At 44.4% G+C, this 21,373-nt stretch overlaps 1 protein-coding gene across 2 annotated transcripts in view; it reads right to left on the reverse strand.

Moving 5' to 3' along the window:
• ALG9 (ALG9 alpha-1,2-mannosyltransferase) overlaps positions 1-20,903 on the reverse strand; it is a 30,617-nt gene extending 9,714 nt beyond the window's left edge. Inside the window, exons 1-14 of one of the 2 annotated variants that reach the window (XM_072355054.1) lie at positions 20,661-20,903; positions 20,215-20,353; positions 19,416-19,550; positions 18,975-19,045; positions 18,281-18,369; positions 17,279-17,414; positions 17,094-17,181; positions 16,844-16,949; positions 13,787-13,909; positions 11,756-11,910; positions 10,482-10,611; positions 9,630-9,777; positions 9,184-9,313; positions 4,073-4,203 (exon numbers count right to left, since the gene is read on the reverse strand). In XM_072355054.1, coding sequence (XP_072211155.1) covers positions 4,073-4,203; positions 9,184-9,313; positions 9,630-9,777; positions 10,482-10,611; positions 11,756-11,910; positions 13,787-13,909; positions 16,844-16,949; positions 17,094-17,181; positions 17,279-17,414; positions 18,281-18,369; positions 18,975-19,045; positions 19,416-19,550; positions 20,215-20,353; positions 20,661-20,782 — 1,703 coding nt within the window. In that variant the 5' untranslated portion in view covers positions 20,783-20,903. The remainder of the gene's footprint in view (positions 1-4,072; positions 4,204-9,183; positions 9,314-9,629; positions 9,778-10,481; positions 10,612-11,755; positions 11,911-13,786; positions 13,910-16,843; positions 16,950-17,093; positions 17,182-17,278; positions 17,415-18,280; positions 18,370-18,974; positions 19,046-19,415; positions 19,551-20,214; positions 20,354-20,660) is intronic. The other variant, XM_072355052.1, reaches the window with a different exon arrangement.
• Positions 20,904-21,373: the final 470 nt, after the last annotated feature.

Here is a 21,373-nt window from a genome sequence, read left to right on the forward strand (position 1 = left end):
CACACATGGCCCAGCCCTGGTGTGCACCCATTGCTTCCAGCAGCCACACAGCACTGTGTGATGGGCACTGTGTGCACTGAACCCAGGACACAGAGAGGGCACAGGACAGTGCTGACCCCAGTGATGGCCAGTAGTGGTGTGCATTGTGACACATTGGCTAAACACAGCTCTGTGAGCAGTGAAAAATATGAAGTTGTGCTCTCTGTTCTAATAAAGGAATCTGAGAGTGTTCCAAGAAGTCAAAGATCCGATCATGTCTAACAGACATATATGAGCCCTCTATCATCAGAGATAATAAACATCCCTCATTTCATAATCACACATTATTCCCTTTTTGGCAGCACATATACTTGTAGACAACCATGTTGAAGGATGAAGCACATAAAGAGCAAAATTTCATCACAAATCGCTGACCAACACTGTGAAACCTCACTCAGAACTGCAGCCACTTCCACCAAATCAGACTGATGTGTTACCTTCACAACAACAAGGTCACGGATTCCACTAATTTGATGGCTTCATTGCTCTTCTTTATGTTTTACTAAAAACAAGTGATGAGAGAATCACATCTCAAATAAGAATCCCTGAAAGCGGCATGGCAAATGATAGCAGCACCATATCACACCACAGTGATAAGCTCAGCCTTTGTGCTTGCTACTCAACAACTTTCTCAATAAGAAAAGACTCTAGCATGCACAAAGGCAAGGCAGAGCTCTCTGCAGCCAGTAACAATTGAGCAGAGCCCTTGCTTCTAGTGAGAAGTCCACAGCAGATGATGCTCCTGCTCAAGAATCCATGTGACAACTCAAAGTCAGTCAAATCTTTACCTCCTGCCACTTCACTTCATCAGGCTCAGGCAACAGATAGCACATGGAAGTGGTGAAGATGACAGTTAACATATATAACGTTCTATTTGCATTTGGTTCCCAATTTGGACACAGGAGATCATGAGTGTGTAGCTTTGATCAGCACACTGCTCATAAGAAATGTGTTGGTAACGATGAAGTCCACAGTCACTCCAAGCTACATGGAACACAGCTGCAGAAAGGCTGGCTCCAGGTCAGAGCCAGGCAAATTCTGCCCTGTCTTGAGTGCTCCAAAGATGGCAGGGTCAGGTTGTTTGCTTGTAGAGAAACAACAACTGCATCACCCAGAGCAGTTTCCAGTTGCGACAGAGGTGTAATGCAGCCAGTTGGCCCAGCAGAACTGGGACCACAGTGCTCCTTAGTGCTGAGCAGACTTCTGCAAATCACCTGCTGGCCTTCTCAACAGCCCTGTTCTACTAACACCAGTGGAAGCGAGAATAAAGTGAAGATACTTGTGTCACCCTTCCCAAATGCAAAGACTGACATGGAATGGAAACAGCTGGAAACGTGATGGTGTGGGTTCTTCCTAACTGTGTCTTGCAACCCAAACTTCTCACTTCGGACAACTTAGAATGAAGCTTGACAAGGAAGAAGAGGCAGAAAGAACAGGCAGGAGGAAGCTCAATTTCTGCCACATGGGTCAGACCTCACACTTCCAGGACATGGGCATACACCAGAAACTCATGACCAAAGCTCTCTGAGAATCTCTACATATCACATTTTGCACCAACTGTGCCCCAGACAAGTGATCTAGCTACTTGTAAAACAAAAGCAGGGAAACTACTTCATGAAATAAGGAAAGCATCACTGATGGGAATGAGAAGGTCACCTATTAAACCAGGATAATGATATTCTAGCACAAGGTGACTGCATCATTTATCTTACGCTAAGAATATATATATATATATATTTATTTCATGATGGAAAATCTAAGGGTGAGAGCTCAAGTGTTTGGAGTGAGCAAACAGCTCAGCCTAAAGAGCTGGAATGGGTAGTCCTCAGCAGAGAGCTGTCAGCTATTCTCCCTCTTCTGTTCCAGAAATGGAGTGCTCAGCCAGTACAGAATTAAATGGACATGAATAAAGCAGCTTCCTGAGGAGCATAATTGCAGCTTGGAGTGCTCTCTAATTCAATAAGCAGCCCCATTTTTCAGAGGCAGCTGAGATTTACACTTATTGACACCAATGTAAGACTCACAGTGAGTTCCAGATGTCTCCAGTTCAACAGGAGTGAATGGAACTGCTGGAATCATTTATTTTCAAAGAACAAGATCTGCAAGGATTTTTGTTTTGTTTTTAAATGCTCTGCAGAAACACCTGAATGTGTCTTTAAAGCAGAAATGCACAGAGGTTTAGACATTTGGGGGTGCAAATGCTACAAAAAGAGTCCTCTGCAATAATCTGCAGATGCTTCTGTTGCCTCATTAATGAGTTACTGGCCATCTTACTCTCCTCTCCTGAAGTCCTGCTTTTACATAACAGCATGTCTTTAGGCAAACAAAAAGCCATGCCAAGATGTCATGGAAACTCATTCGTCTGAGGAAGCCAGGAACATGAGAGTAACCCCTAGGAAAAGCATATAATCACTATTTCTCACTGTCTAACTGCTTTCACCAGCCCAACTCCCTGGAGTGATCTACTAAGAGGAGGTAATAATGTCTCATATAGAATACCAGAGGGCACTGAACTCTATGCTCTCTACCCTGATATGACACCTGTATGACCAAAGCTTTAAATGGCTAAAAACCCATCCCCAAAGAGCTGAGAGTTTCTGCCATTGTAGGCATGTATTAAAAATACTCCAATTTTAACAAATTGCATTACACACAGCCTGAAGGATGGCAATTTCAACCCTTGCTTCTCAAAGTATCTCCTCATCTAATACACCAACAGTTATTCACTGAGCAGCAGAACTAACGAAGAGTTCATTCTGACATAGGTCTGCTACAGGAGTTCTTCAATGTCTAATACAGATGTCACCTCACTGTTGCTGCCTCCTTTCTTTATCTGACAGCTTTCATAAGACATCTAGGAGTTCATTCTGAGACCGATTTACAGAATCCCAGAATCACCAAGATTGGAAAAGACCTAAAAGATCATCCAGTCCAACCATTCTCCTATTACCAATAGCTCCCACTAAACCATGTCCCTCAACACAACATCCAGTTGTTCCTTGAACACCCCCAGGGTCAGTGACTCTACCACCTCCCTGAGCAGTCCATTCCAGTGCCCAACCACCCTTACTGAGAAGTAATACCTCCTCATGTCCAGCCTGAATCTCCCTTGCCACAGCTTGAAACCATTCCCTCTGGTCCTATCAATAATGACACAACAGAAGAGGTCGACCCCAAGCTCACTACAACCTCCCTTCAGGAAGTTATAGAGAGCTATAAGGTCTCCCCTGAGCCTCCACTTCTCCAGGCTGAACAATCCCAGCTCCTTCAGCCTCTCCTCATAAGCCCTGTGCTCCAGACCCCTCACCAGCTTTGCTGCCCTCCTCTGAACAAGTTCCAGTGCCTCGATGTCCTTCTTGCAGTGAGGGGCCCAGAACTGGACACAGCACTCGAGGTGCAGCCTCACCAGAGCTGAGTACAGGGGAACAATCACCTCTCTGCTCCTGCTGGCAGCACTGTTTCTGATGCAAGCCAGGATGCCTGGGCACACTGTCAGCTCATGTTCAGCTGAGCATCAGTCAATACCCCCAGGTCCACTTCCTCTACGCAGTCTTCTTTTACTCCACCCCAAGCCTGTAGCATCACCCAGGGTTGTTGTAGCTGAAGTGCAGGACCCGGCATTTGGTCTTGTTGAACCTCATCCCATTGCCTTCAGCCCAGCTCTCCAGCCTGTCCAGATCCCTCTGTAGGGCCTCGCTACCCCCAGGCAGATCCACACTCCCAGCCAATTTGGTGTCATCTGCGAACTTACTGAGGGTGCCCTCAATGCCTTCATCCAGGTCATCAATAAAGATATTGAAGAGGAGAGGCCCCAGCACCGACCCCTGGGGAACACCACTTCTGGCTGGTCACCAGCTGGACTGAGCTCCATTCACCACCACACTCTGAGCCCAGCCCTCCAGGAAACTGGATTTCAAGCTGGCATTTGCAGTGTATCTTTCTTTCCTGTGTACAGCTGTTGTAAGCATTTTATTGCACAAAATTAGTTCACAGATCTGTCAGTCTATCACTAATTTCAAACAGTAAGACATACCTGGAAGCATCTAGGAATGGCTTGTAGGCAATGGTTACCCACTCCTCTTTGTTGGAGGAGTACCTTGGCTCCCTTGGGGTTTCAGTTGCTAGATCCAAGTCCACTAGATAGTGGCATCTAGAAATGTCAATCTGTAAAAAGAAAGACTCTTGCTGTTTATTTCCTGAAGGCATTTTTATTCATACAAGCTGTTACTTACCTACGAGAATGGGTCTAAATTTCTAGCAACATGAGAAATACTTTATCATAAAAGATTCTGAGTGTCTTCAAGTAAAACTTTTTTTGAGGAATAAAAACTTTCACTACTGCTACCACAGGAAGAGAAACCTGGTCTGCCTGTATGAGGAAGTACCACTGCTAGTCCCATTACAGAGGAGGGATTTGAGGCATTAGAAGCAATTCTGCTGGTGTTTAACTTGAGGTTCTCTAACAAACTTTCATTACTAACAACTCTAACAAACTCAGACTTCTCATAATGCTGACTCCATGAGCTCCCCAGACAAAAGACATCATTATCTTTATTGTTGGAAGTTTCCTGGTGTCTAAACTGAATTTTTTTTTTTTTTAAGTTTTTACCCATTCCTACTTGTTTTACACCACAAACAAGGAAAACAAAACCAATACATGATTACACAAACTCCGTAACTAGTTAACTCCACAAGAAAGCAAGCAGTCCCAGCACAGCAAGCATGTTAGCTGATGCAAATCATGCTGGGTTTGTGCAGGAATAACCTGGTCTGTAGCACTGGTGACCCCCACTATCTCTCTTGCAGCAGATGGACATCCCATTGCACCTCTCAGACCACATGCACTTGTTATCAGTGCAGTCATGTCTTTGTCAGCTGCCTATGACCCAATTAACTTCTTTGCCCTGACCAAAACATTTGGTAACAGTTAAATTATGAAACAATATTTAAGGTAGCAATGCCATAAATGACTTATGTGTGTGTGACCTCTCCATTAAGTGAGCTGTGGGCAGTGTCCTCACATTGTGTTTCCATCCAGTGGGGAAAGATTGCTCTTGGGAATGAGCAGGGAATACTGTTCATTCATACACAGCACTGTCCTTTCTCGGCAACAGCACCTTCCTCCTGCCCCTGTTTTCCTCACTCCTTCCAGGTTCCCCTGCAGACATACATGTGAGCTACTGAGATAAATATCAACTATTGAGCTCCTGTCAGGACAAACTCCCTTTAAACAATAAGCATGAGATGTAGGATAAGTTTTGTACAAGGCAGTTCAACACAGGGCAGAAACCATTGCAATAAGCACAGAAGATCTAGAGAATAAGACAGGTATATACAAATAAAGGCTCATATCCTCCTCCTAAACATCTAATTGTCTCTAAGTGGCACCAAAAGTCATTTTCAAAAGTAAATTAAGAACTCTAGAGCCTAAAGGCCGTGTTTACATTGTATCAGGGTGGCTGTACCCTGCAATGCACCAATGAATGGAACCTCTTGCAGGTGCAGCAGTGAGGCTCAGCTTCTGGTGACATTATGACTCAGCCACTGGTCCAAAGCCAACTCCTAACACTTATTGCCTCTGTACTTGCATATGTTGCTGGCACTAGGTTTTGTAAACCAAGGGTCACTCATTCTCAGATTTGGCACACAGGCTGATCGTTCTGGCAATAGCTCACAGTAGTGACCTCAGAGGCAGCCATTTCCCCCCCAGATCTGCCCATTCTGGATGTCCCTTCTCTAGCGTTTCTTTCTGCCAACTGAGAATGCCTATAACTCTTGGATGCTGCTTCTGGTTTTCTTGGCCTACTACTCCTCCTTGCAACATGTCAGTGCCCCCACACACCAAAGGGACGAACGATTCCCATTCTGCTACTGGTATGACACTGAGCATTTTACATTAAAACATAGCAGCGTTTTGAAGTTTCTGAAAAAAAAGCCACCAGTGGAATACAGAACAACCTGGTAACTATAGGCTGTTCCTCCACTTATCAGGATATTTTGATCTGGGACACATCATAGAACTAGAATACATACATTTAGATACAAAGAATGACCCAAGCAGAATCTTTACTCAGGTTAAGTGGAACAGAAGATAGTTCGTAATTCCTGATTAATAAACAACTGCATGCTAACAACAGCCTCATTAGCCACATTGATGTTTCAACCTTGTGAAACACAAGGGAGAGATGAAAGACCGATTTTCTGACTATAAGCAGATTTTTTTTTTGCCACCAGATGGCTCTATGGCATCATAACTGAGAGGTAAATGAAATTACACCACAGGAAACTTAGCTAATGAGACTCTTGAATCCATTTCTTGCATTGCATCAGAAAAACATCCCAGGCCCTGGGAGAGGTTCTGGCCATTGGCAAAGACAATTTTTTTTTTTTCATCTAAGTTACAAAGAAACTTCTTTGATCACTAAGACTGACCTCACTACTTCTACTCCAAATGCTGCACCTCCAATGCTTATGAATCATCTGACACACAGAAAGGCTTCCACTCCTACCATTTCATGTAGAACACAGCGTCCTCTTACAAGTCACACTGAAGCTAATAACAACATTCATCCTGGTCACAGGACCAGCACAACTACGCATTTATTTGAGGGTTGCACAAGATTTTAGTGGTGTACAGATCTTTAAGTGTTTCTCTGCATTAAATGGGTCTTAGTAAACAGAGATTAAATGAATTTCTAATTACATCCTACTCCCTTCAGTTCTTCTTTCTTTTTCTTCCTCACAGTCTTTTTATTTGATGCAGCTAAGTGACTGAGAACTACATTTGGTCACATTCCAAACAACAGGGAGAAGACTGAAGATTTAACCTTCAGTTTTCAAGCAGAGCAGCAATAGATGCTCACAGGTGAAATACTGAAATTGGTCACATTTCTGCAGACATTGAGCTTTATTTAGATATATTGCTAGGAGGTCCTTTGCAGTTCCTATTGACTTTTATTTTATTTCTTTAAACCTGGGTATGCCTGCAGTCCTTGAGGAAAGATCCTGTTCCTCCTGGTATTAACAGCTCAGAAGCAAAAGTTTTAAAACTGTGTTTAAAATTCACACGAAGTAGCTAATTTCTAAACATGTTCCAGGCCCTTTTGCTTGCATGAGAAATAGTAAAGGATGATATTAATAAACAACCACAAAAGTGCCTCTCATTACATCAGTAGCAGGGAATGTGCCAATCAGTTGTCTCCATTATAGATATGCCACAGTTAAAGATTTCCTAAATTAAATGCAGTGTAACAGAGAACTTTCTTCAGGTGGGAATTTGCCTCCTTCCATCTCTAGTAACTATCTAACAAATTCCAAAATAAGAGAGCTTTCATTCAGCAGATTTTTATCCACGTGGTTTGCTCCTGTGTCACAGTGCTGCCTTCCATCTACTCCTCTGAGGCAATTACAAGTGCTTATGCAATGATTAAATGGCCAGAGTAATGAGCCACATTAAAAAGTGCATGTCTACTGTCCTCAACAAGGACACACTTCTCATGTAAAGGAGAGACCTGATCCATTATGGGAGTGCTCCTAATGTACTGATAGAATATCACAGAATCACAGAATAGCCTGGGTTGAAAATGACCATAATGTTCATCCAGCAACCCCCTGCTGTGTGCAGGGTCACCAACCAGCAGCCCAGGCTGCCCAGAGCCACATCCAGCCTGCCCTTGAATGCCTGCAGGGATGGGGCATCCACAGCCTCCTTGGGCAACCTCTTCCAGTGCGTCACCACTCTCTAAGTGAAAAACTTCCTCCTAATATCCAACCTAAACTTCCCTTATCTCAGTTTAAAACCATTCCTCCTTGTCCTATCACTATCTACTCTTGTAAACAGCCTCTCCTCCTCCTGTTTATATACTCCCTTCAGATATTGGAAGGTCACAATGAGGTTTCCCCAGAGCCTTCTTTTCCCTAAGCTAAACAAGCCCAAATCCCTCAACCTTCCTTCATAGGAGAGCTGCTCCAGCCCTCTGACCATCTTAGTGGCCCTCCTCTGGACACATTCAAAGAGTTCCACATCCTTCTTGTGCTGGGGGCAGCAGGCCTGGATGCAGTACCCCAGGTAGGGCCTCACAAGAGCTGAGTAGATGAGGCAATCACCTCCCTCTCCAAATATCAAATCCATCCTCTGAGGTACTGAGAGAGGATGAAGAAAAGACCAGGTGTATATGAACAGTCCCCCTCATTCACTCTTAAGGAGAAAAAGAAAGGATGATCAAATATCTGTACCACAGAGAATATTCAGCACACTTCTGAAACAAAAGTTTAAAAATATTTGTAAGCATTAACTATTTTTGTTTGGGTAATACGAAAACAAGTCAGTAATAGCAGTGTACATTAACAGCTTCCCATAGAAATCACCAACACAACCATTTCACTGATTACCAAATTGTGATCTTCTTCCTCTGTTGCAAATTCATCAAATACAGTCATATTTTTAAAAAAAGTAGAAGGGAAAATTCCAATCTCTGTTCAGTGACTAATATCTTCTATTGGGAATTTCAAACCAATTCACTTTTGTGTTATCACAATAAAATAATAGTGAACTCAAAACTCCAATAACTAGGAATTACCTTTTTTTGTTTTTCCCCAACCTCTTTAAATGGAAAATAAGAAGACGAAGTTGTACAGTGACGTATAGCGACAATAACGCAAAGATGGTACAAAAGAGGTGGTGATAAGCATCCAAAAGGTTATTTAAAGGAAAGACTCACCCAATAGAGGCCTTCTGCTGGAAAACCCTGAAGCAATCTCCACCATGGAGTGACCTCCAAGAGATGCTGCCTTAGTGGTCAGCCCTTAAATGAGGTCTAGAGGAGGTGGAGTCAGGCTCCACCCCTTCCGGGAGCACAGCTGAATTACCTTCACCTGTGCTCCCACAGCTGACCCAAAACTTGCCTCAGCTGATTAATCAGAGGTTCAGGCTGTGATTACCAATCTCCCATACAGAAATGCAAACAGAAACCAGACTCACATCATCAATCAAGAATTTCCAAGTGCTGCAGAGAGCCCATTTTTTGTTTGTAACTGTACTGCCCATAGAACACAAAATGGAGAAACCCAACCACATTCTAGGCACTGCATTAATATGGACGGCACAGTAAGGTGAGGAATGTAAAACAAGAATGTAATCCTCACATATCGAGATGGCTCTTCCTTGTTTTGGTCGTTCATGTCTGTGGGAATGATCCGCGTGGCCATTGGTCCCTTGGCAAATGGTTTGGGTAACTGGCCCCTGAATTCTGACAGGATGAACTGGAGCTGCCAACTGCAGAGAACAGTGTCAGAAATCCCAGCAGGAAACTGCAGGAGGCAGTAACATTTTGTACAGAATCAAACAGAAGCATAACAAAGGGAATTTCATTCCCAAGGACAGACAGCATTTCTAGATGAACAAACACTATAAAACTGTCACTAAGTTGTGACCAATAATCCGTTAACACCAAACTTCTAAATCTTTTGTTTTGGACATGCTGCTGTCAACAGAGATGCAAGATTTTGAAGGTTACTCCCAAAATACTTCTTGTGAGAAATGACCCTCATGGATCAACACCAAATCATAATTTTCACATTACACAACTCACTTGTCTGGCAGCAGAAAGCTACTTGGGAATCTGTGCCATTCCTTCCCCACGCAGACATTAACTGGCCTCCCCTCCGGTACACTGTGAATACTTGGGTCCGTAGCAATCCTGTGAAATTCTGGGTACAGGTCCAGAGGCCCATGGTAGCCTATGGGAGGCAGAAGTTTGTAAATAAAGCTAAATAAATAGACAATATTTGCATGACTTCTTTTAAAACACTACAAGTAAATACTCAGTTATATTTTTAAACTGGTTACTTACTGAATATAATAATTTGTCTGTACTAAGAAGTAACTGGAATCCAACGTTCCCTATCATATAAAGGGTGCTTATACTAAAAAAACCTTTTCCTCACATTCTCCTGTCCTGACTGTCAGTGGCTAGTATCAAGCAAAAAGTACTGATGCTGCCTAACTTCAATGAGGTGGAAACATACTACACAGCTGTGAATCAGGAAAACACTTAGGTACAGTCCTTAATGCATCTCCATTAAGGACAAATGAACCTAAGGACACGTTTTTCATGGGAAAATGTTATTTCAATGTCTGCAAGTTTCCAATTTCTACCTGAATAGTAGCCTGGGTGCACACTGTACATCATTATAGTTGTACTGGCTGAAGGTCAGAAAATTTTTAACTGGTACAACTCTAGTGACACGCACATATATACACACCACACATGTGCATGTACACATGAATGAGGACACCATTTTTCTCTCTTCAATAACATCCAAGCTTTCAGATTACCTTATTCTTATTGTTCTCTCTAGTTAGGCCAGCCTGATTTTGGCTGGCCTTGTGACTTGCCAAGACTAATACCCAGGAAAGCCCGGAACAATGGTAAAATACTAACCTCTGAATAAGGCAACAGAGCGTGACAATGACAAAAGGCCAAAGAGAAAGACGGTGCTCAGTGCCAACCAGTTGGAAGAGACCGTGTAGTGTTCCAGGCGATAGCGCTGGAATATGAAGTGATAACACTTCTGAGGAAAGGAAGAAAAAAAGAGCATATAAACATTTCAGAGTTTGAGCAACTTTATCAAAATGTTTTTTCAAACAGACCTAAAAGCACAGCCTACATCTCTCACCCGATCTTTGGTCTGTGTCAGCATTTTTCATTCTAACATCTAAGAAATACAAAGAAACTTCCATGGTTCAGTCAGGTTTCTTAACTCTAGGGTATTTATGCATTTTTAAGGGCGTGAGGGAAGATAAGGGCAGGAGCAGTAACAGAATGAGGCAGAACAGCTGCAATGGGTTCTAACAGGGATGAGCAACTGCAATCCTGCTCCTCTTTCACAGAAGAGAAATGAATAATATGGAGCTTTGGGAAGGCTGATCAGTTTTGAATGCTTTACTCTATCAAACATCACAGCTGCTTTTTACCCAACATAGTTTTTGGTTCTTCAAATGCCCAAAACAATTTCCTTACGCCTAAACAAGATTACTTTTTCAAATCAGTGAGAATACTATAAGGAAGTTACTAATCTCTGTCACATCTCTTGGATATTATGTCAGTACCACAACATCACAAGTGCTCCTCACCAGCAATTCCCCCAGGAAAACAAAAGAACTCAAAGTCATCATGAAATAATCAGTTGAGGAAATATTTTCAACTGTTTATCACTTGACATAACTCCAGAGGGGGATTTTAATATTCCAGACTATAATGAAGTCTGCATTGGAGGCTAAGATTACTAGATTAGAGCATTCAGTATGATATCCAGAGAGGGAAATCCTAAATATCTTTGCTGTTGTAATCAAAATTTACAGCGTGCTAACAGATTTTGACATACTCTCAGTCAAATTATACTGGGAGACTACGGTTTATGTTGTAAAATCAGCATTACACAGTTCAGCATTAATGCATTTTGCTTCCAGAGTCTCAAGACCTATCTATGAAACATGGTCCAAAAATGAAAATTAGTTAGCAGATTAAAAGTGACCAGAAGTTACGCATGGGACTGTCCTGAACTGTGTAATCACTATAGATTGTGTCACAGTCACACGTACTCTACGAATATTCCCAAGCTTTCAGAAACAGTCTTAGAAAAGGGAGGCAGCACTTCACTCCCTAAAGCTATCAGCTCATAACGAAACAATAAAACCCATATTCCAGAAACTTACCTGAAGAGCAGACAGAGCGACAGCACTGCAGAGACATATGAGAGGATAGATGGGAAAGAGAAACCTCTCCTCTTTGTGGGGCTGGCTGAAAAAAATTACGATCCAAATGTACATAGGAGCTAGTGTCAGCCAGTAGGGACGGCCCAGATTCTGAACTGAAAGAAACAGGCACTCAGCAGAGTAGCAACATCACATGTCTACACTACTCTTCCTCTTGCACGCACCCATCGGGTGCATTATCACATCTTATATTCAAAAGCCCATTCTTCAAAACCAACTCACAGCCTTCAGACAAACACGTTGTGTTCTGAGCAGCTAAAATTTAGGTAATACGTCCAGTCAGCACAGAATTCTGCTCAGACAGCCGTCACTGCTTCACATAACACTGCCAACAGACTCTTGAAGACAAATGCAGAGATGAGTGAATGGGTTATTGGATTCACCTAAGTGACAAAATCCACCAAGAACTGACATGTCCAGGAAGGCAGGCGGAAACTCTGCAATTCCTGCCGTGCATTATGCCATGCATGCAAAGATCACAGTAAGTCTCCTCTGGATCTATACTTTTCTTTTAAAAGCCTGTTTGGGCTCTGGTGTTTCTACAGCCCTCGTAGCTTCATTACAAAAATAACATGCGTGAGAGGTCTCTTAGGTACCTTCTGCTCAATGCAGGAAATAACTGATTCAAAAACAACAAAAGTTACCCTGAATTTTAGTCACACTGAGGAGGCACCCCATAGTACCTAACAATTTTCAATCCCTTTTCTGCCTCTTTGCTACTGCCAGCAGCAGAGAGAAACAATTAAGCTAATAGTGTGTTTCAGACAATAAGAACAAAGCACTCAACAGAGTGGCTCCTGCTGTTAAAAGCAAGAACACCAAACCAACAGCAGGAAATCTTGAACTTACAGGACCTCCTGCTGAGCACCTACTTGTTTCTGACAGTCTGTCAGCCACGTCCAAAGAACACATATTTGCAAATAGCCACTAACATACATTATCAGCGAAGATTATGATATTACCGTTTCTTGTATTCAGTTGAATAAATAAATAAATAATCAGACAGCAGAGCCCCAAATGGGCTGATGAAACTGGAGGTCTCAGCTGACACTTAATGAGCCCTCCTCTGAAAAACAGCAAGGGAAAATTCATGCTTTCAACACATCTTTCCTTACATAGTCATTTGCCAGACACCATGTATTTCAACTGATGTTATTTTACTTAAAGAAAGCCCAGTATGAAGTAAGGGACGTTCCAGATCCTCCTTTCTCTACCCTTGGTATATCCATGCCTGTAGGAATACTTCCTAGTGCAGACAGTAGCAAGACTGTCTGCCAGTGCTTAGTTCTGCAAGTTAGAGAGCACCCAATTCACAGCACACAGAGCCCAGGTTCAATCCCAACATGGGCAGCAGGAGACTCCAGAGAATGCCTTTTGGCAGGATCAGCACCAATAAGGGAAAAACTAGAAACAACTTCGCTCTCCCCAGCTGTTGCAGTAATCACTATGACGCTGATAACAAAAAAATTCTGAAGTGTGCAGGAAATGTTGCCATTTCCAGCTGCAAATAAGACAGAAACAGCAACGGGGATATAGTTTCTTCCCACTTTAAGATTTCTGACATGGCTATTGCTAATGTATTTGCATGCCTAGCTGACGACTGTGTACTGTAGACTTGTTAAGCCTATTTCAGGTATGAAGAATTTAGCATTGACAACACAGTATTATTATTCTTGAGGTGAAGACAGAACACAGGAGTTATCCTTAAACAGGAAAAACATATTTCTGCCCTTCTGTAGACAGCACAAAAGCAGATACATCTCACTGCTGCACCTTTCTGCACAGAAATTCTATTGTGGGATCAATACTGAACCAAGCAATGATGTCTAGGAACTTTGCTTTCATTCCAGAGACTTTCTCTGATCCTAGTTTCACTTCCAATAAAGGAAAGCTGCTCTTTGGCAAATTCTCCCTTTACTAATAAGGCTGTGATCTGTCTTTTCTCAGTTCTCATATCTGTCCCACACTCACCATGAAATTTCTGAAGCAGACTCTCCATGAGACAAGTAAGTGGTAGAACAAGCAATGCCAAAATAAATGCCACATTGAAATTCAGAAAGCCATTGATGAAATAGAAGGACCAGGGTTCTGTACCTGAAAGAAGAGAAAGGGAAAGTTTCTAAGCGCAAGCATGCATGAGATCTGGATGTCATAGCAACTTCGTTCCTTCTTGCCTGACACAAGGAACATACCCAGCAGCAGACAGCAGTTCTCTGCACTGCAGGTATACTGAAAGCAAAGAATGGAAAAGGTGCATACAAAAGATAATTGTTGTCTTTGTCATAAAAGACTTTTCTCTTTTTTTCCGCTGGTCAACATCACGTGTGCTGCACTTTAAAGTCAGACTTGCCCAGTAACAAACAGATTCTGCAACACAGAACTCACCTCTGCTCTAAGAAAGCCTCCAAAGCAAGAAAGGAGGCTGAAATTTGTGAAATTTGGAAATTCTACTCCAAATTCATTTTAACTGTAGAGAAGCAAAAGACGCAACACAAAACCACACAATGATAATAGGAGACAATTACCACCCTGGAGTGACGATGTATATATTCAACGTGTCAGCAGGAACAGAAAACAGACTAAGAGGAACAAGAGTTCAAATTCACACTTATCCCCAACAAAGACTGTCACTGAAGTTGATCCAGATGTTAGCTCTGCTACCTCCTCAGCAGCAAAATCTTTTTAGGTTTCCCTGCTTCAATTGGTGTTTAAATGTACTTTTTAAGAGGAGCAAGCCAACCCTGCCTCCTAATACTTTGCACTTGGGTATTAGTTGCAAGCTTTGAAGGACTGACAGAAATTCCTATCTATCACCTAATTGGTCTCCAAATTCATGATGCTTAAAATCCTGAACTATAAGGAGTGCTGGGTCCTTTCCACACACTTGCCACTTTCGCAGTGTGATGATTTCAACCAGTCAGTGAGTGGCAGGAAGGTGTTTAAATTGCTGCGCTATTGTGACAAGAGTCACATGCCACAACAATTTCCTGCACTTACAGACACTCAGAAAAGGGTAGATGCTGCAATTAATCAGACAACTGAAAAGCAGCAAGAAAAAACACAATCCTCTGCAGCTCCTACTATTAACATGATTAAAAGATGCTCTATTAACATCAGAAACATGCAGCTGGAGTTACCACAGCAAATTCCAAACATCTGAGATACACAAAACATGCAGCTGTTAGCACTGAAAGCAAACAGCATTTACAAGTTCAGGTTTAGGGAAGCAGAGATCATTAAGGGAGTGAATAATTAGCTCATCTTCTCTCTCCCTCCACGTGCCTCATAATTCTTTTCAGTCCCACAGCAGTACAATCCTCATCATGTGAGAGTCTGAATATGAGATATTAGTCCAGAAGGAGAACACTGCTGAAGAAAAAACAAAAAACCCCACAGTCCTCTAGGACTCGAGCTTTTATGCAAACCAAAAAAACACTGCAGTGCTTAGAATGAAGATGATATAGGTTAATTATTCCCATCACATCAAAGCTGGGAAATCCCAGCTGCAAACCCACAAGGCACTGGCCAGACTTTCATCTTCCCTTGCAATGAAGCGTTCTGAAGTTCTAAACTCACGTTGTCCTGCCCACACTGCATTGAAGAGCAGTTTCTAGCAGAATCTTTTACTAGCCTGAGGATGTCATACAAATGTCACTACGAATAAAACACTTCAGAACAGACTGGTCCATGGAGGCTCCTGGAAACAACTCGTACACTACCATTGAAAATGTCAGGCACGGGCCCATTCCAAAACCCAAAGGCAGGGCCTGAAGTTTTCATTACAGAAAATTCACAGTGACAGACTTCAGAGTCTCTAGAAGTACACAGTGTGAACTACTCGATGCAGCAGCAGCTCCCAAATAAGCACCATGGCACTGCCATGGTTCAGACCTGACGTAGGTCAGTCAATATTCCAAAGGGCCAATACCTGGAAAGTCCTAAAAGGCAGATGAGTTTCCAGCTGATATCATTGATGAAAACTCTGATGCTCCTTGACATTCACCAATTATTTCTAAGATATTCAGGAATTCTACTGAGGTCAGCAGCTCAGTTATTTCTCAGAGCAGTAATTTCCATGTCTAACCACACACTGTCTGAAACGGCCTTCTGCATCAATTCTCACTTTTTGCTAACATAAAACTGTACTAAATGAAACATTAATGCTGCCTTTAGCTCTGTCTCCCTTCATAAGTTTAAGAAAAGCCTTACAGGGTAAAAGCACAGATAATTTTTGCATTGCTTATGGAAAAAAATAAAAAGAGGAGGGAGTATCTATAAGCTCTTTAAAGTGTATAGGGAAATATCTTGAAAGTTTTTTCTTTAATGAGCTCCTAGAAAGATAGCAGGAGGAACCGAAGCGTGGTTATCATTCCTTGTCACTGAGTCTCTCTAACTTATCAGTCTTCAGGACAATTCAATTCGTTCATCCAAAAGAAACTGAGAGCTCAGGTGCTGCCTCTGTAAGTCAGATTGGCTGAAATGCAGTACGATTCCAGCAGGTGGAATTATTACCCTTTCTTTCTTCTCCAGAGTCTCAAAGATGCCTTTATGGTAACCCCAGAGCATGGAAGCACATCAGGAACCTGATATGAACTGAAGGAACTATGGGTTCTGCACTGCTATCTACCTTCCCAGGGTTCTGCAGCTTGACTATGAGGAACAATCTCAGCCAAGAACTGGGTACCTACTACACTTTTGTGTTACATTCAGACAAATGTGCTATTAACAGCACTTTGCTTTGATACTGTGCTGTTGAGACACCTCATGATGACTGATAGGGCTTCAAATTGAACAAAGGCTGCTTAATTCACAGCACAGAGAAGCAGCTTGAGATATTCGACAGTGCCTTGTCAAATTCCAGCTTGAGGGAGACATTCTGTGGCAAAATAGCCAAAACTGCAGCCCTTCAGAGCCTGCAGGATGTCTTTGAATGCATCAGAACAAGATCAACCATCAAAACCTGATGTATAACTGCCCCCTGACAGCAGCAAGAAAACCATTGCCTCCCACAGCTTTTCTTAAACTCACCATACAGATCAGGTCCGTGGGAGGTGAAGACATTGTATAAAACGATGTTGAGAGGTGCAACTACCAGCTTCCCATAGTGATAGCTGTCCACAACTACCAGGGGCACCTGAAAGAAAGCATCTGTTATTTGCAGGGTGCCAGAAGCTCTTAGCTGGATCGCCCAACTGCTGTGACTGATTTTGTTATCTGAACTTGCTCCTTCCACTGTAAACCAAATCCAGTCCATCTCTGTACTGTTACAGGAACTTACCAAAAACAATATCAGTGACACCACACACCAGTTTAAGAAGCTTTTCCACCTCTGCTTCAGTATTAACAAGTCAAAGGCAATAGGAAGCCTGAAACAGAGACCAAGCATCAACTGGAGATTATCATTCTCAGACAGGCAAGAAACATCAGACAAAATGCCAGGTTCCTGGGTTCTCATCTCCTTACCCAAGAGCTGCACTGAAGGGCCAGCCTACTAGTGCTCCAGCAGCTACGCCTAGCACTGCTACAGAGGTCTTGTCCATATACCAACCAGTCATGGCAATTACTGTGGTATACATGCAGAAACTGCTTGGGAGGAAAGCTGCAATACAAAAAAAATAATAATAATAAATAAAAGGGCTTAGCACAGCTTTCCCGTGATGCAAAACTACGTGATGCAAAATAAGGCCACTAACACTTTTCTTCGCTCCACTGGAGGTGGGATGCTGTATTGCAAATGCACACTTCAAAGAGGACTCCAGTTCTGCCAAAGGCCAGAAATACTCCTCAGTGGTACCCAGCAGTGGTTGATCACCTGCTGACAGCATCCAAACCTGCAGTGGAACACTACTTGCAACACCTGCTTTACCTTCTACATTCTGCTAGACTGAGAAAGAAAATGAAAAGTATCTGCTCAAGCAGCAGCAGGAAACATGACCTGACAGGGCAGTCTCTAAAACAGTGGGGTATAGACTCATGAAAAGTGAGCAAAGCACAAGGAAACTGAGGACTTCTTACATTGCTCCTGCAGCGCCATTTCTACATTCACCACAGAAAAAATAAAAGACAAAAGGAAAATACTAATACTCATAAGCTGTTATAGTTCTATTTCAGTTTCTGCATACACACAATAGAACAAGCCTTTCCTCAAAGCCTGTCTTTACACCTCACTCAATACTCGCAGCAGGTGCTTAATCAGCCTTACAGTAGCTGGCTTGGCAAATGCATACAGCCAGCCAGAGGATAGGATGCAAAGGCAGGTGACAGTGCCAAGGTACAAGAAGACAAAGTCCCTCCTTGGATGAAAAGACAAAACCCTCCTTGGATCAGAACATGTTCGAGGAAGGCAGGCCAATACCCCCTTTAAATATCCTGGACTACTGCATACAGAACAATACAAATTCTCTTAAAATGCCTTTGGTTTTTATAGACAAGGTCGTTCCTGGTATCACTGCTACATAAACTCACCTGCTGATGAACAATACATCCCTGTGCTGAGCACTAAGAAAGCCAACATCAGACGACTCACATGCAGTCCAAACTTCTTGCACACAGCCCTAAGGAAGCAAAAGAGAATTGGAAATCCCGAAAATAATCCCAGTACATGAAATAATAGTAGTCAATGCATGCAAAGCCACAAATAATACACAGAGCATCCCAAGAGCTTTAAGATGAGTGATTCTTATTACTCAGACACCAAAAGCGCACTGAAGGCTGCCTCTGGCTTTGTATTTAAGATCTTCCTAAGTTATACTAAGTGCAAAACTTGGCCTCTGCCGGTGTAAATTCCACTCAAAGTTTCAGGAAGAAACTGTATCATCATCAGTCTAAGATATGCACCAATCACAGAGTTGTGCAAAAAAACCCTGCTCACACTCTTTAAACCATACTGTTACCAACAGAAACACATTGGAACACAATAGTTTGGAAGTCACAAACAAAGAGGCAGCAGGCAAAAGTAAAAACTCAGCCTAGACAAGGTAACTGTACATTCAGCAGTATTTCATTAAGTTACCTTGCAAATGTGTATTTTGAAGTTTCACTGTGAAGTAATCCAATTTGCACATTATACATCAGCTTCAGGGCGTACTTCCTCTGGCAATAACAGTATGCTACCCACATTGCTCCGAACTATTCATAGCAGACAGATTCTAATACTCACTTATAAAAGTAGAGTTCACAAACACAGCTCAGGAACGCCAGGAAGCATCGTAGGAAATAGAAGATAAGAACCTAGGAGACAGAGTCAGAACAAAATTTGCAATGAAGCTTCTAAGACAAAGAGAGAACAGAGACAGCCCACGACTACTGAGTAACTACACTCAAAGTGGCCAGGAAACACCTGCCCTGTTGGGATAATTCCTCAACCAAACCAGACCCTGGCAGAGCCTCCCTACAACCACCCGCTCACTCTTTCTTGGTTATTCACCAATTGCCTCACAAACCCTTGCAAATCCTTACAGAGAGGTTAGCATTTGTACACTTAGTGTTTATAAAAACACTAACTTCTTTCTTAATTCTGACAATAAACAAAGCAGCTGTGCACTGCAAACTAAACATGCATATATTCATCACAAGAACAATTCTGATGCGTCTGATTTACCTTGTTAGTCTGCAGGACTCTAGCGTGGAACAAGGCCGGTAGGGCATGTAGCCATAGGTATGCATAGGAGCGGATGGCATAGGCTGGAGAGTACTCCCATGTCTGAAACCCCTTCCCATAAATGAGGTAGTGTGTCTAAAATGGAAATTAACATATGTTTATAAAGTGCATCATGCCACAGTTTGAACACACAATTTAACAAAAGGGTGTCAAATGCCTGAATTTGTGCAAGCCAGATCCAGACTGAAAATACCCCACCTGCAGTGCTGTGCCCAGACCTGGGGCCCCCAGAACATGAGGGATGTGGAGCTGTTGGAGCAGGTCCAGAGGAGGGCATGAGGATGCTCAGAGGGCTGGAGCACCTCTGCTGTGAAGACAGGCTGAGGGAGTTGGGCTTGTTCAGCTTGGAGAAGAGAAAGCTGTGGGGAAACCTCATTGCTGCCTGCCAGTACTTGAAGGGAGCTCACAAGCAGGAGGGGAAGCAACTGAGTACAGAGTCTGATAGGGACAGGACAAGAGGGAATGGCTTTAAAGTGAAAGAGGGGAGATGTGGGTTAGATGTGAGGAAGCAATCCTTTCCCCATAGGGCGGTGAGGCGCTGGCACTGCTGCCCAGAGAGCTGTGGGTGCCCCATCCCTGCAGGCACTCAAGGCCAGGTGTGATGGGGCCCTGGACAGCCTGAGCTGGTGGGGGCAGCCCTGCCCATGGCCGGGGGTGGCACCGGGTGGGCTTTGAGCTCCCCTCCAACCTAAGCCGTCCGGTGAAGCTGTGCAGCGCTGCAGGAGCAGCAGCCACCCACCGGCTCCCAGTAGTTGAAGGTCTCATCACAGTCAGAGATGTTGCTGAGAAGCGCAGCGCAGAACCTGGCCGAGATGAGACACTTGAAGGCCGTGGATCCTTCAGGGGCCCACACTTGCCCGGCCTTGCTCCCGGACGATCTGGTGCAGAGAACACAAAAAGCACAGGCTGCAAAGACACGGTAACACGAGCAAAACCGTCGATGTGACACGGGGCAAAGGCTGACGGCGGCCTGCACGCAGAACGTCCCTTAGAGCACACAAGGCTTGGAGCAGCATTTCCGAACACCTCCCGCCCCCCGGGGCCATTCCCTGCATTCCGCACCGCCCTGCTCCCGTCGGAACCGCCGGCTCCGGCTCGGCCGCCCCCATCTCCGCCCGCAGCCCTCCCGGCTGTCCCGGCACACAGCGGCACAGCGCGCCCCGCTCCCCTCACACCGACACCTACTCTGCCCGAGCCTCCTCCGCGCCGGCCGCCTCCGGCCGCGGTCGGGCCGCCTCCCCACCGCCCCCTCCTCCTCCTCCTCCTCCTCCTGCCCGCGGCCGCTGCCGGGCCCCTTTGGCCGCCATGCCGACTCCGGGCAGCCGCCCACACTTTCGCTTCCTCCAGCGGACGCGACCGGAGCGACGCCGAAGCCGCGGCCGCCATGCCGGGTGTGGGCACGGCCCGGCCCCGCCCGCGCCGACTGCCGGGGGCTGCTCCGCGCTGCGGCCAGCAGGGGAACGGCGGGGAGCGGCGCTGCGCGGGGCGTGCCGGGAACGCGGCACCGTGCCGGCAATGTAACGCGGCGCCGTGCCGCAGCGATCCAGCAGGAGCTGCACACACCGCAGCTGTCCGTGTCACAGCACTGTTATATTGTAGAGCATCACAGAAAGCCTCAGGCTGGAGGGTCCTCAAAGCCCACCCAGTGCCACCCCCGGCCACGGGCAGGGCTGCCCCCCACCGGCTCAGGCTGCCCAGGGCCCCATCACACCTGGCCTTGAGTGCCTTCACAGCAGAGGTGCGCCAGCCCTCTGAGCATCCTCATGCCCTCCTCTGGACCCGCTCCAGCTGCTCTGCATCCCCCATCGGGTTCTCGTGTGCCCCCTCTGGATGCTGTCCCTTCCTGCTGTTGTGTCACTGCACCACTCAGCTCGGTGCCATCAGCAAACTGCTGAGGG

Source organism: Excalfactoria chinensis, chromosome 21, assembly GCF_039878825.1.
Source record: "Excalfactoria chinensis isolate bCotChi1 chromosome 21, bCotChi1.hap2, whole genome shotgun sequence".
Lineage (NCBI taxonomy): Eukaryota > Metazoa > Chordata > Aves > Galliformes > Phasianidae > Excalfactoria > Excalfactoria chinensis.